This window comes from Stenella coeruleoalba (assembly GCF_951394435.1).
Source record: "Stenella coeruleoalba genome assembly, chromosome: 2".
Lineage (NCBI taxonomy): Eukaryota > Metazoa > Chordata > Mammalia > Artiodactyla > Delphinidae > Stenella > Stenella coeruleoalba.
This window is the reverse complement of record NC_137147.1, coordinates 175,517,564-175,533,747: the sequence shown is the minus strand read 5'-3', so window position 1 is coordinate 175,533,747 and position 16,184 is coordinate 175,517,564. Positions and strand designations below refer to the sequence as shown.

Here is a 16,184-nt window from a genome sequence, read left to right as displayed (position 1 = left end):
CAAGGAGAGAAATGAATGGAAATCCTCTCTTGGTAATAAAATCTAGAGTCTGATGTACACAGCTCACCTTCAAGCTCTCCCCTCAATACAGGCAGATTACTTGTCTTGTTTTACTAAGAGAATAATCTTTTTCCTTAGTAACCCACTGAGTATTCTCAATGCACTAGTCAACGTTTTCTGGTGAACAGAATGTGGCTAGCCCTCTCTTCAAAATAAAAAAATTTTTCAATTTCAAATGAGAAACATATCTGTTAGAGGGAAAAATCAAACTTAATATAATTGTAAAAAGAAAAAGTGCCTCTCCCCTATTTCCCTCCACCAAAGAAGCCACTGTTAAAAGAGTCTGGTGTTTAGTCTTCTATACTTTTCTCTACATATGTCACATGCATATTTATAAACAATTATTGAGTTTATGAGTTTAGTTTTTTCTTTTAAGCAAAAATGGTACCTTACTTTGCATATGGCTCTGCAATTTTGTTTCATTTAATATCAAAGACTTTTAAATTGTTCTTAGTTACCTAATAAGAATTAACAAACGACTTCTTAAAATCAGAAGTTCTAAAGACAGAAACAATTTTAAAATGCAACGTTAAATTTCTGGTAAAGTCTCCTTTAATCCACTCAAAACAATTTAATTCTAAATAGCTCCATGGTAGAAAAAGTTCCTTGTATTTCTCACTAATAAAGGAAATCTTTAATGGAAAACAAAAAAAAAAGGTTGCAACACTTAGCAATATACTGTAGTTAAAATAGAAACATAAATCATACAGTTCATTCAAAAAGTATTTTAATATAAACATCATTTATAAACAAAACAAATAATGTTGATATTTTAGTTCTAAAAACTTCGTGGTTTCTCTCAAACACTAAGATGCCACCTCAATAGTGATTGCCTCACATTTTCCGGTCTCTTGATCTGTGCATGTCACGTGTAAAGATCCATCCCTAAGCAAACAAAAAATAAATAACAATTCATAAGCTCAATATATAAAAACAGATAGTCCTTAAGAAATTACTTGAGGACTTTGAGTAAACAAGAGATCATTTTACTTTTTGAAAGAAGAGCATTAAGAGATAAAGAAGAGACACAACTTTATGTCTTTACATTTAGAACCGTATGCCATAATTAGGTAGTTGTTCTTAAAAATTTCCTCCTAGATCACTGTGATTAAAAGTTGTATTCCTTGAGAACCCATGATGATAAATACCTTAAGCTGAAAACTTTATGCAAGTTCAAGAAGTATCAAGCTGTTTTCAAGCCCAGGCCATGGCAGACCTACCCTAATGAATTCTACATTTTGGCTAATTATGGTTTATGGAATGAATTGTCCTTAATGTTAATTTGGAACTGATTTACTTGTAACACATAGTATTATGGATGGACTGTTGTTAAGGAAATGATAATAGCTGGATTTAATTAGTAATTTATTTTCTACAGATTTCCTGTTGCAATATTGAAATAAACTTACCCTTTCATAGGACAAAAAATCAATTACGTAAATCTCAGAAAATTATATTTAAAGTCGATGAAAATTATATCTCAAACTTGCATGGACCAGTTTTTTAGGTTGACTACACCCATAATAATCAAAGAGTTCATAAAAAATTCAGAGTGCAAATGACCTGAGATATACTTTTCTTTGTAAATATAGTAATTTTACAGGGCAAAAATTTAAGTTACTGATAAGATCTTTGTAAGTTTTTAATAAATGATTTTCCCAGAATGACAACAGGTTAAGAATCAATAAACTAATAAAAAAGGTCAAGTCTCAAAGCAAATTTTCTTAACATCAGAAGTAGTTTAATTTTTCACCTTTTCATAGTAAGAACAGCTAATATGTCACGTAATCCATTTTCTTTTTTATCTAAATCCTGGAGTACAACCTGTTTAGGCAAAAATAATACAACGATGATTTAGTACTTTGACATATTAATAAACTGATGCATCAATTATTCCAATGGACTAAATCTTACTCATTACTGAAATGAACCTTTTAAAACAGGGCCGTTTTCAATTCTCCTACCATTTATCATAATTTGGAAAATAGAATTAAGCTTTCTTAACTGACAACATGTCTCCTCTAAAAAGAGGGCATGTAAGATAACTAATATATTTAATATATTTGTCCCTCTTAAATGTCATGTCCTAGATTACGATGATTATTTATATGAAGTACTGTTTGAGAAAATAAAGACTAAAAAAAAAAAAAAACAAAATAAAGACTGCTTTTCTTTTTGGTAATTGCACCATTACAGTAACATGTAAATTACATTTTGGTAAGCCTTTTATATATACTTTAAAAAATTCAAATATTTTAAATGCACTTGGAAAACCTATTTAAAAGAAATACATGTCAAATTCTTTTGTACAGCTAAGATTACACTTGTAAGTAAGAGATACTAATGAATTTACTATAAAATTCCTTGGTTTCCTAAAGGAAGGTATACCAATAGACCAAGTTTGAAAGTGACTTTTCAGATTTTGCCAAAATCAAGTTTTATGACCTTAGGTAAGTACTAAGTCTACTCATTTGTAGAATGAGGAGGTTAGAAGAGATGGAATCTCTAGAAGATTCTCTTCCAAATAAAGTATAATGTGACTAATTTTTCTCCTTCCAGCATCTGTAAGTTAGGATGTAGTGACAGTAGCTGTAGTGTCTCAAGAGTAGTATGTGGAGACAAAAGGTAAGAAGTGTACCAGAGAGGAATACTAAGACTTCCACCTGAGTTTAGAAATCTGGTGCACGGGAAAATGCTTTTATAGTGATATACCACAGAAACATCTGGCGGAGCTTTGAAACCTTTACTAGTTGAAAGAGCCCTTCTCCAGTAGATCCTAAGATGTTAATTCTGAGGTGGAGCCCAGACATTATGTGTGTGTGTTTTCATTATCCTTTTGTTGAAATTAGAAGACAGATATAAAGCTAAAGATACTATACATTCTCTTTTGTTACCTACATTTGTTTTATTTTTACTGTAAAAGTAATTAATCTTCATGTTCTGTTCTGTCTGTAAAAAATTCAGTATGAAGTGTTAAAAAGTAAAAAAAAAACCTTCTTGGTACCTTCAAATCTACCCACTGTTAAGTTTCCTCAGTACAGTTCAAATACCTATAGTTACTTTCTGTATCCACGCGTGGGTATCTAAATACACACACCTATCCAAACACCACTCCTTCACACACACCCACACTCTCAATCGTTTTACTTAAACACAATGGTACCATGCTGTAAATACAGTTCTGCAGTCCTTGTGTGTGTGCTTTAATGAAACTATTTCTTGGGCATGTTTCTAAGCAAATAACATGGCTCCACCTCATTCCTTTTAAAGGATGTGGAGGACCATATCCTATGATATATGCATGCGGTATTTGAAAAAACAAACTTATCCTATGTCAGAGGCAGCATGGTATAATGGCAAGAGCATGGGCCCAGGAGTAAAACCAACCTGAGGCTAAATCTCAGCTCAGTCAAGAAAATAACAAGGTATTTACTACCATCAGCCTGTTTCTTAATCATCTATAAAATGCACATAAAAATGTCTATCTCACAGCATTTTGAGATTATGTTTGTAAATTGCCTAGTACAGCACACCTGGCATTTAGCAAACAAAGAAATGTCATTTCCCCTGCCACTGACCTTATTACCAAGGAGGGTTAAGAGCACAAAGACAAGCAGTAGAAATACAATTGTACTTTATTTTCCTCTAACTCTTTCAAATGCAATTGCCTATTTCTTCTCTCTTTCAAAAATAAATAAGTACAAGTAATCCATTCATAAAAATGTGTTAAATGTCCTATATGCATATTATATTGATATTAAACTGAGTCTAATCCAGAAGGAAAAACTAAACAGTTTCAAGTGATTAATTCATAGTCCAATCTGATGTAGTCACCTGTGCAAACTTGTTTTCCTCTTTTGCAGAGTTTTTCCCCTCAGACTCATAGAGTTCAAGACATACTGAGGATATACTTCCAGGAGCCTGTAACGTGTGTTGTCTTCGAGCTGGCAAAGGCGTCCCTGACGGAAACAGTACTTTGAAACTGTTGGCTCCTGATTCATCGACTCCCTAATAAGCAGGAAAATAATATGCACATCCTTTGATATCATTACAATGATAAAAAATCACTCCTATTATAAATTAATATATATTCCTTGTTGATAATCTGGAAACTACACAGCGGCAAAGAGAAGATAATAGAAATGATCCTTAATCCCAACCCACTTTATTTAAAAATAAATTGAAACATACACCTCTCTACTTGTATTAGAATCTTAAGCTTAAAAACACAGTTAATTAAGAAATTAACATATTAGATTAATACTAACTAAAAGAATATCAGAAACTCATTAAAAGTAAATTTATAACTCGAAATTTAAAATTTTTACCAGTACACAAGGTTTTATTTTAAAAACAGTACGTACGTAAACCTGTGGCAATAAATTTATACTACCATGGAAGAGTGAAGAGAAGCTCAACATACCTTAACTAAAATATCTTTGGCTGAACACTCTATCTTAAGAGCGTCCTCCACTAAAAGGTTTTCTTTCCCAATAAGGATTCCTGCTTCCATAGCTGCACCAATAGGGATAACTTCATCAGGAGGGACAGAATTGAGAAGCTCAACAGCTGGGAAAAGATCTTTAATCATTTGCTGTAGCCTTGGGATTCGAGAAGACCCTCCACAAAGGACAACCTAGAAAATAAAAATAATTTTGTTTTTTACTTTTAGAACAATGATTGTTTCTCAAAATTAAGTGTAACAGGACAAGTCATCTTCATCACATGAAAAGGTAAAATATAAGAAGCCCTATTTTAACATATTATTTTATGTTATACTTACCATATATACATATAAATATGTATTTAATACATTATAAATATTTAATGTACTGTTTACCCATAGCAACAAAATTTAAAACGAGGAGATCTCACCACATATTAGAAAATATAATACAATAAGATATATATGGCTCATGATGAATACTGGGCATATGAGGCTTAACCATAAATACACATTTGTCTAGGAAATACTGTACTTAATACTTCGTACTGTTCAAGCATTATCTAAAAGAAGTGTTTACATAAATCACAGCATTTCTGTGGCAAAATAAACAGTGGCAATCTTCTCTATGTGAAAACTATGCCACAGATTTTGTCTTCACTGTGGAATAGTAATTTTCTTGAGGAAAAAGATGTTTTTTATACAACTACGTTTTAAGCTCTAGGTACCACTTGATTAAATATGCACAAAAACTCCATATAAAATTGTCCCTTTATGAGCCTGCCCACACATCTAGTGCCCCAACTTTTATAGCTGCCACCCAAAGGATGGGGCCCCAGATCTCCAGCTCTGAGAGCCAACAGGGCTTGCATTCATGAGTCCCATAGGATGAGAGCAAACAAAGAAGCAGTTTTTAAATGGGCAAAGGAGCAACTCTTGCCCTGTGGCTATACACCAGGGTTCGGCACAGAGGGAGAAGGCAAGCATGCCCATCTCCCAGCTTCTCCCTGGAAGGGTGTGACTGCATGCTTTCCCAGCTGCTGCTGCCTGAGGGTCCAGTTTCTAATCAGCCTATATCTAGGTGCTGCCTTTGATCGTCCTCTTTTTTTGATCATCATCACTCATGATGGTCTTGGCACACCCTCAAATACTGAGAGCCACCAAGAACACAAATGGCAGCTTAGACGGGCACAAAGTTTTGAGAAGCTACCAGGAACTCAGGTAGGGCTGACTAACAAGGTTCATCTCCTACACAGGACCAGTCTGTCAAAACTGGAAGAGGTAGCAGTTTTTTGGTTTTTGTTTTTTTTTGAGGTAGCAGTTTTATGTAAAGCCCAGAAACCAATACAGAGAGTCTAGGAAAATGCAGATACAGAAAAATATGTTCCAAACAAAATAACAAGATAAATTTCCAGAAACTGATCTTAATGAAACAAAGATAAGTGATTTACGTGATAGAGTTAAAAACAACTAATAAAGATGTTCAATGAAGTCAGGAGAGTAATGCATGAACAAAGTATGAATTTCAACAGAGATAGAAAATATAAAGTACCAAAGAGAAATCATAGAGCTGATGAATACAATAACTGAACTTAAAAACTCAATAGAGGGTTTCAACAGCACACTAAATAAAGTGAAAGAAAGGGTCAGTGAATTTGAAGACAGGGCAGAGGAATTTATTCAGAGGAGCAAAAAGGAAGAAGAATGAAGATGCATTCAGGGACTTACAGAACACCAGTAAATGGACCAATATATGCAAATATAAGGGTCTCAGAAGGAGAAGTGGGGGGAGAGGGGGGCAGAAAACTTACTCAAAGAAATTACGGCTGAAAACTTCCCTAATCTGGGGAAAGAAACAGCCAGATCCAGTAAGCCCAAAAAGTACCAAATAAGATGAATCTAAAGTGACCCACACTGAGACACATCATAATCAAATTGCCAAAAGTTAAAGACAGAAAGACTTAAAAGCAGCAAGAGAAAAGCAACTTGGTTAGATACAAGGGAACACCCTTAAAACTATAAGTGGGTCTTGCAACAGAAATCTTGCAAGCCAGAAGGGAGATATTCAAAGTGTCATAAGAAAAAAACTGTCAGCCAAGAACACCCAATTCAGCAAAGGTGCTCTCCAAAACTGAAGGAGAGATGAGTGTTTTCACACAAACAAAAGCTGAAGGAGTTCACCACTACTAGATTGGCCTTACAAAAGATGTCAAATGGAGTTGTTCGAGTTTAAACAAAATGCTAATTAATAAACATGAAAACATATAAAAGTATAAAACTCACTGGTAAAGATAAATATAGTTAGATTCAGAATACTCCAATATTGTAATGGTAGTGGGTAAATCACTTATAACCTTAGTACAAAGGTTAAAAGACAAAGGCATTAAAAATAACTGTAATTACAATAACTTGTTAATGGATACACAAAAGATGTAAACTGTGACATCAAAAACATAAAATGTGGGGAGAAGGAGTGTAAAAATGTAGAGCTTTTGTATGTGTTTGAAGTTAAGTTGTTGTCAGCTTAAAATAGGCTATTTTAACTGTATAAGATGTTTTATATAAGCTTCATGGTAACCACAAAAGAAAAATCTGTAGTAGACACACAAAAGGTAAAGAGAAAAGAATTAAAGCAAACCACTACAGAAAGTCATCAAATCATGAAAGAAGAGGACAGGAAAGAAAGAAATGAACTACAAAACAGACAGAAAATGATTAACAAAATGGCAATAGTAAGGTCATACCTATCAAAAATTACTTTAAATTATTTTCTACACACTACAAATTACTAGATGAAGAAATTAAGAAGACAATCTCATTTACAGGACTATCAAAAAGAAAAAATACTTAAATAAATTTAACTAAGAAGGTGAAATATCTGTACCCTGAAAACTGCAAGACTTTGATGAAAGAAACTGAAGACACAAATACATGGAAAGATATTCCGGGTTTATGGATTGGAAGAATTAATATTGTCAAAATGTCCTTACTACCCCAAATATTCAATGTAATCCCTATCAAAATTCCAATGGCATTTTTCATAGAAATAGAAAAAACAATCCTGAAATTTGTGTGGAACCACAAGACACCCCAAATAGCCAAAACAATCTTGAGAAAGAAGAGCAAAGCTGGAGGCATCACACTTCCTGATTTCAAACTATATTACAAGCTGTAGTAATCAAAACAGTAAGGTATTTGCATAAAACAAGTCAAATAGATCAATGGAAGAGAACAGAGAGCCCAGAAGTAAACCCACATATATAGGGTCAATTAATTTTCAATAAAGGAGCCAAGAATATACAACAAAGAAAGAAGAGTCTCCTTAATAAATGGGGTGGGGAAACAAAAGAATGAAACTGGACCACTATCTTACACCACACATAAAAATCAACTCAAAATGGATTAAAGACTTGGAGTAAAACCTAAAATGATAAAACTCCTAGAAGAAAACATAAGGGGTAAGCTCCTTGACAATGGTCTTGGCAATGCTTTTTGGATTTGACACCCAAAGCAAAGGAAAGCAAAAACAAACAAGTGGGACTTATCAAACTAAAAAGCATGCACAGCAAAGGAAACCATCAACAAAATGAAATGGCAGGGCTTCCCTGGTGGCTCAGTGGTTGAGAGTCCGCCTGCCGATGCAGGCGACGCGGGTTCGTGCCCCGGTCCGGGAAGATCCCACATGCCACGGAGCGGCTGGGCCCGTGAGCCATGGCCACTGAGCCTGCGCGTCCGGAGCCTGTGCTCCGCAACGGGAGAGGCCACAACAGTGAGAGGCCCACGTACCGCAAAAAAAAAAAAAAAAAAAAAAAAAAAAAATGAAATGACAACCTATTGAATGAGAGAAAATATTTGTAAATCATATATCTAAAAAGGGGTGAATATCCAAAATACACAAGAATCTCATTAACTCAATAGCAAAAAACCAAATAGCACAATTTAAAAACGAGCAAGGGACCTGAATAGACATTTTTCCAAAGAAGACTTACAAGTAGCCGAAGGTACCTGAAAGGGTGCTCAACATCACTAATCATTAGGGAAATGGAAATAAAGATCACAATGAGACATCACTTCATACCTGTTAGGATGTCTATTACTAAAAAGACAAGAGATAACAAATATTGGTGAAGATGGAGAGAAAGGAGAACACTTATACACTGTTGGGAATGTAAACTGGTATAGCCACTATGGAAAACAGTATGGAAACTCTTCATGAAATTAAAAGTAGAATTACCTTATGATCCAGCAATCCCACTTCTGAGTATATACACAAAGGAAACAATCACTATCTCATAGAGATATCTGTACTCTCATGTTCACTGCAGCGTTATTCACAATAGCCAAGGTATTTGGAAACATACTATGGAAAGATCATAAGTGTGTGTCAGTGGATGAATGGATAAAGAAGATGTGGTACAGATATACAATGCAATATTATTCAGTTTAAAGAAGGAAGTCCTGCCATTTGTAACAACCTGAAAGAACCTGGAGGGCATTACACTAAGTGAAATGAGCCAGACAGAGAGACAAAAACTGCACGGTATCACTTATACGTGGAGTCTAAATTAAAACAAAACAAACAAAACAACTCATAGAAACATAAAGCAGAAAAATGGTTGGGGTTGAGGGGGTAGGGAAAATAGGGAGGGAATGGTAAAAGGGCACATACAAACTTTTAGTTATAAGATGAATAAGGTCTGAGGATCTAATGTATAACATGGTGATTACAGTTGATAATATTGTGTAGTATTTTGAGATTTGCTAAGAGAGTAAAACTTAAGTGTTTTCACCTCCTGCAGAAAAGGTTAATATATGAGGCGATAGATGTGTTAATTAACTCGATGGTAATAATAATCCCTGCACAATACATATACTAAATCTCATGTTGTATACTTTAAATACCTTACAATTTTATTTGTTAATTATACCTCAATAAAGCTCAATAAAATAAAATTGCTCCTTTATAAATATTTTAATTTCCTCCTTAATTAATACGTTTAACACTTGTAAGTCCATGGGTATGCAGAATATTGAATATGTTCTCTCAAGGAGGGAAATCATCAATAATCACTACAAATTTCAGTCTATATACGGATGTTCTCAAAGCTCCATGTGGTGGAGAAGATGAGCAACTGATGAAAATGAGGCCCCGCTCACATCAGCCGTGAAACGAGGAGGGAGACCACGTTCCTCCGCAGGTAAGGGCGTGAGGAACATCAACTCAGGGTTACAAAGAAAAAAGAAAAGCAGGTTTGCCTTGGCAGAGTTCTCCCAAAAGTCTGCTTTGGAGGTAAGTTAAAAGGAAAGTCTTCTCTAAAATGTCTGATACCAGGTAAATACCATGAGAATAAAAATGGAGGTTATGCCTTTTCATGAACTTCTTATAGTCAACATAGAAATGCTTTATAAATAAGCAATAAGTGGTGCTGTGTTAAAACAAAAAACAAATAACCCCTGGAAAATCTTGTTTTTTGGTATTCTCATTTAAAGGGTAAAAAGTACTAATAGTGTGTCATTATTAATGCTGGCAGTAACCGGAAAATTTTAATTTAAATAAATTCTTTAAACATTTACTCTGTAGTCTGAGATTTCTTTTGCAAACTTAGAGGAAAATTGAAAATATTATAGATTATTCTGAAAATAAAGAAAATAGTAAAATCTATCAGAGCCTGTGGAATAAAACCAAGCTGCTAATGAGTAAAATGTTAGTTAATTTTTTTTTTTTTTGCGGTATGCGGGCCCCTCACTGTTGTGTCCTCTCCCGTTGCAGAGCACAGGCTCCGGACGTGCAGGCTCAGCGGTCATGGCTCACGGGCCCAGCCGCTCCGCGGCATGTGGGATCTTCCCGGACCAGGGCACGAACCCGTGTCCCCTGCATCGGCAGGCGGACTCTCAACCACTGTGCCACCAGGAAAACCCGGTAGTTAATTTTTTAGTTAGGGAAAAAATGAAATAAATTAATTAATGTTCAAAATAAACATTTATAAAAATAATAAAAGTATCCTGGAAAGACTGGAAGAAATAAAGTGCAAACCAGAAATAAAACAATTAGAAAAGAGAAATATATCACCTGGAAAAAAAAATCTAAGAAAGTTTTTTTTGGGTTGTAGTGCCAGGAGTTGGGAGCAAAAAAAAGAATAAAACAAATATCTACAAAACCTAGGGAAGGAAAAAAAACAGATAAACTCAAAAAGAAAAAGATAAATAAATAAAAAGAGAGAAAAATCCGCCAGTTTTAATTTAAATAACTTCCTTATACTTTAAAAATTTAATATCAAAAGCTACGTAAAATTAAAAATTACAAGAACATTATGCAAAGTTGTATGTTAAAAGTTTAAATCACTATGAAATAGGTCTATAAAATACTTTAATTCAAAATTGAAGCAGGGGCTTCCCTGGTGGCGCAGTGGTTGAGAGTCTGCCTGCCGATGCAGGGGACATGGGTTCGTGCCCCGGTCTGGGAAGATCCCACGTGCCGCGGAGCGGCTGGGCCTGTGAGCCATGGCTGCTGGGCCTGCGCGTTCGGAGCCCGTGCTCCGCAATGGGAGAGGCCGAAACAGTGAGAGGCCCACGTACCACAAAAAAAAAAACAGAACAAAAAACAAAAAAACAAAATTGAAGCAATAGAAAGAAATTATGAAAGTTATAAATATACTTCAAAAATTAGTTTCAGACAAAATGTGTTTACAGGCAAATTCTTTAGAATTCTTGCGGAACAGAGAATTTATGTATTATGCACTAACCTGGAATACTTAAAAAGATGAAAACGTATTAAATTCCATTTTATAAGCACCTGATAGCCTAGAAACAAAACAGTAAAAACAAACAGCAATAAAACAACACGTTCTGGAGTAGAGGTTGCCAAGTAGCAACTTGCAAATTCTATCAGGCAAGCTATATTTTCTCTCTTCACATAGTGTTTTCAAAGGTTCTGCATTAGCTACTAACATTGAAACATTAAAAAGTCTGACGGTAAGCCCTAGTTTTGAGAGTCTGTTAAAACGCCCCAGGTTCCAACAGCACTGGCCTGCATCCCTGGATGGCAGTGACTGGTGGGGAGCAGCAGCTGCCCCTTCTGGGCTAGAACAGCTCCTGGTGTGTGTGGCCAGCCCACCACTACCACCCGTGGCCCTCCCACCAGCTACTGGTCCTTGCCAATTACAATCCTATTTGTGCTCTTACTTTTCTTACAGCAAAGAGTTCAACGTGAAACTCTTTACTCTCTAAACCCCAGTTCTCAAACTAGTAGGAGAATGAAAGGAAGATCGCCAGGACTGTGTGTCTCAGGAACAATGGCTGGGGGACATACTTCTCTTTGGGAGAATGGTATGGTACAGTGAGTCTACTGCACTACATGGCATCTGGGCAGCTTAACTGTGGTGTAGGGCCTAAGATACACATACTGTTATTTTTATGTGCGGAAAGAAACTGACCTTCTTTCATATCATCTTTGGGGAAAATCCCAGCATCAGTGAGTTGGATAAGATTGGGGCCAACAATGTGCTTATGACTGACACTGAATTCCATATAAACACTACCGATACTTTGGTCCCCGTAAAGGATTTGATTTGCTTATTCCTAGAGAAATGAGTATTTTGGAAAACTCACAAGGCAAGGGATTTGGCACACTTTCTTATGTTGAACTTAATTTACAGCTATGAAAGTGATAACTTAAAATCATATTCCCACAATGTGGAACGGAAGGCTGACTTGAGAATTGTACATCTATCTTTGGAGTAGTCATGCGAACCTATTTTGTGAGTTGATATTTTTCATGACAAAATGAAATGAGCTTGGACCCTCTCTCACACTCTGCCTTGGGTTATGAAGAAAAGGAAGGTACTATCAGCCTACTTCCTGAAGAACATCGTGCATGATTATGTTACCTTGGAATAAAGGGCAATTAAAGCACCGGATGTCTTGGTTTAGAAGGTACTGTTCTGAGTAAACGAATTAGATATATTGTGATATTTTGTCATTCTAGGTAAGTTCAAGCACTTTAAAATCCCCTATTTCTTGAGTATGTCTCAGGAGCTTTTAAAAGAGAAAAGCAGCCTTTGCTTACAAAGTTATACAACTTAAAGAGCAGGTCATGCTGTGTGGACAGGAAAAAAAAGGGAGGTGGGGAGAGGAAGGGTTAGCAAAGGTCTGAGCATTGGCTCCAGCTTCTCACTCGCTCATTGCTTGAGACTCAACCATGTGCCTCTGGCTCTCCCTAAATGGAAGCCTTGGGGACATACCGATAAGCCATGGTCCATCTCATCATCCAGGAAGAAGAGAACGAGCTGGAGGCAAGAAGCTAAGGCACTTCTTTAGACCAATGCAACCCAAAGCACAGGACCATTCCCCTTTTCAGTGTCTGATGTTATTCAGACAATATGCATAAGGCAGGAAAGTTCGAAATAGCCCATCTCATTTCTGCTAACTTAGCATGAACAGCGTGAAAATGATACATGAATTATCACAGAAAATTAAGTAATATATCAAAAGAATATTCCTCATAACCAAATAAGATCTATCCCAGGAATACAATGATAGTTCCATATTAGGAAATTATCAATAATTCATCAAATAGTTTGAAGACAAATATAAAGAAAACCATAAGGCTGTCTTGCAGGTGTCCGAAAGCAATTGTAATGACTCAACACCTATTTCATATTAAAACACCTTTAAAAAGAAAAAAAGAGAAATGCTCAATATGATAAAGAGAATCTATTTCAAACCAGTTACCAGTAATTAAATCTGTTGGTAAACAACTAACACTATTCCCCTAATAAAGAGAACAAAAGAAAGAGGTCCAGTGTCAACTAAAATATTCAAGGCCTGACCAAGGCAATCAAATATAAACAAGAAGCGAGAACAGGGAACTCTACTCAATACTCTGTAATGGCCTGTGTGGGAAAAGAATCTAAAGAAGAGTGGATATATGTATATGTATAGCTGAGTCACTTTGCTGTATACCGGAAACTAACACAACACTGTAAGTCAACTAAACCCCAATAAAAATTTAAAAAAGGGCTTCCCTGGTGGCGCAGTGGTTGAGAGTCCGCCTGCCGATGCAGGGGACACGGGTTCGTGCCCCGGTCCGGGAAGATCCCACATGCCGCAGAGCGGCTGGGCCTGTGAGCCATGGCCGCTGAGCCTGCGCGTCCGCAATGGGAGAGGCCACAACAGTGAGAGGCTCGCGTACCGCAAAAAAAAAAAAAAAAAAAAAAAAAAAAAAAAAAAAAAAAAAAAGCAGCAGCGAGGGGTACAGAGATGCAAGATAAAAGTATCACCAAACACGGATAAAACCCTCTCCCAATGCCCACAGCCCACTCCAGCTACCACCCCATTTCCCTTCTGCCCTTTTAGCAGAACTTCTCAAGAGTTATTTATATTTATCGTGTCCATGGACTCACCTTCTTTTCTATTTAAACTCACTCCAGTAAGTTGTCTCCCTCCGTAACTCCACTGCAACTGCTTTTCCCAGTGATCTGGTCCCTTGCTCCCTCCTCCCACCCCCTCTGGCTCACTCAGTCCCATCCCCACTGCTGCCCCTTAAACATACCAAGCTTGCTCCCCTCTGGCTGTTCCCTCTGCCTGGAAAAGCGGCAGAAATTCACCCAGTCTGTTCCTTCATTTCAGTCCCTGCAGGGCTCTGATCAAAAGCCATCTCCTTAGATGGGATTCTTATCTGCAAAATCACCCTCTGTCACTAGCTATGCCCTTATCCTGCTTTATTTTTCTTCATAACAGTTATCACAACTGGGCATTATTTTAACTGTTTCTTGACGGCAAAGACTTTATGTTTACTGCTGTGTCCCAAGTGCCTAGAACCCGCTTGGAACGGAGCAGGTGTGCTCAATAATTAGTTGTGTGTTAACTAGTAAATGGATTTGAATGCATGCCTAGGAAATTCAGAAGACTCCTTGAAAAATTATTAATACCAAGAATTCATGAAGTGGCAGAGTATCAGATAAAGAGGCAAAACCAGTAAGTATTCTATCAGCAAAACCAAATTAGTATTGATAAATAAAAGCATAAAAATATCTCATTCACAACAGCCAGAGATCCCACAATTAAGAAAACACATAACTCAATAAAGTATTAAAGAAGATTTGAACACAGAGAGATACCAACTTTGTGGTTAGGAAAACTAAATACTGTAAAGATAATATATCACTCCCCAAAATTTTATTGGCTTAATACAACTGCATCAAAATCACAATGGGATTTTTATCTAAGAAGTTGAAAAAATAATTCTAAAGCGCCCTGAAAAAAACCAATATGAATAAAAAGAATTTTAAAAAATTGCAACATTAATAATGAGTGTTTACACCTACTCAGAAAGTAAATTGCTTTTGGTGAGCAATCTGATAAATACTAAAAGCCTTAAAATTGGGGATTCTACTCACAAATCTTATTCCAAGGAAATTAAGGATGTTAACAAAGCCACAAAGACTGCTATTTATAAAACCAAAATAACGTACACACTCAACACAAATAATTGGCTGTGTAAATTATGATACATCAATGCAACAAAATACTATGCAGGTATTAAAATTGCAGCTGAAGAGTCTGGATGCTTGGTAAAAAAGGCGAGAATTAACTGCATCGGTATATCTACGTACCCTTCTACAAGTCCACTTGTAGACAATAAGGGAATTTAAGAAGATATAAATGGCAGAATAAATGCAGGAGAGAACTTGAGCTTGAGATTTCAGCAAATTTTGGAAGCTGAAAGGGAAAGAAGTAACTGTCTTAAAGCCGACGTGGCCTGAGATAAACAAAGGGGAAGCAAGATGGTTTGCGTCACAGAACCCAGAGCGGCTTGGGACTGCGAAGCACCAAAGGCCACAGGAAGCGAGGGCCAAGCTGAGGGGTGAAAGCGGGACACCGGGTGGACAGCAGCCCCGCCAGCACGCGCATGGGGCCAGCAGACCCCCAGACCTTGGCCCTGACCCATCAGCGCCTCCTGCCCCCTCAGACACGGGGCTTCGGCCCAGCTTGGGGACAGCAGGGAAGAGAGGGGAGCACGGTGCTGAACACACGGAGATAAAGGAAGTCTACCGTAAAGAAGAGTAGGAACCCTGACGCTCCCTGTCCTCAGAGATCAGCCGTGTCCTTCTCAAGCACTCGATGAGAGGATTCCTTCGGGAAAAACCAAATACTCCTAAGACTAGACTGCCCGATACTAGAGTGGGAAAGGCGATGGGCGTAAGAGTAAAGAGCGAGCACGAACTGCGGGGGCCGACTGTGAGCTCCAATCCCAGCGCCTGCACGTGCGTGCCAGCGTTACTTTAAGCAAAGCACTTAACCTCTTTGGAACCTTTTTAGTTTCCTCCTCTGGCAATGGAGATAGCGGTGCCTATCTCCTGATGCCTTTGTGAGGATTAAATGTGTGAATGACTGTAAAGCCCTCCCTCCATCCCCATAAGAGGATTATACTTACCCGCCCATTGCCACTGCCCGGAATTTGCAACCCCTCCGTGCAGGTGGAGATTTCCCTGCCCACACTCAGGCCTGGCCATGTCTAGCTTTGGCCAAATGAATGTGACTACACTGAAGTACAACGTATCTAAGCAGCAGCTTTAAAAGCCCTGCGCGTTCCGCCAGCTCTCTTCCTCTTTCCCCTCCACAGTGAGAACCGCACGTCCCAGAGAGCTGCTCCTTTAGCCTGGATCGTAGAAGGAGAAGC

At 37.2% G+C, this 16,184-nt stretch overlaps 1 protein-coding gene across 2 annotated transcripts in view; it reads right to left on the bottom strand.

The window, feature by feature from the left end:
* Nucleotides 1-770: 770 nt before the first annotated feature.
* HSPA14 (heat shock protein family A (Hsp70) member 14) overlaps nucleotides 771-16,184 on the bottom strand; it is a 34,625-nt gene continuing 19,211 nt past the window's right edge. For both annotated transcript variants that reach the window (XM_079913083.1, XM_079913084.1), the window contains 4 exons: nucleotides 4,484-4,696; nucleotides 3,895-4,068; nucleotides 1,814-1,884; nucleotides 771-945 (listed from right to left, as the gene is read on the bottom strand). In XM_079913083.1, the coding sequence (XP_079769209.1) occupies nucleotides 867-945; nucleotides 1,814-1,884; nucleotides 3,895-4,068; nucleotides 4,484-4,696 (537 nt within the window). In that variant the 3' untranslated portion in view covers nucleotides 771-866. The remainder of the gene's footprint in view (nucleotides 946-1,813; nucleotides 1,885-3,894; nucleotides 4,069-4,483; nucleotides 4,697-16,184) is intronic.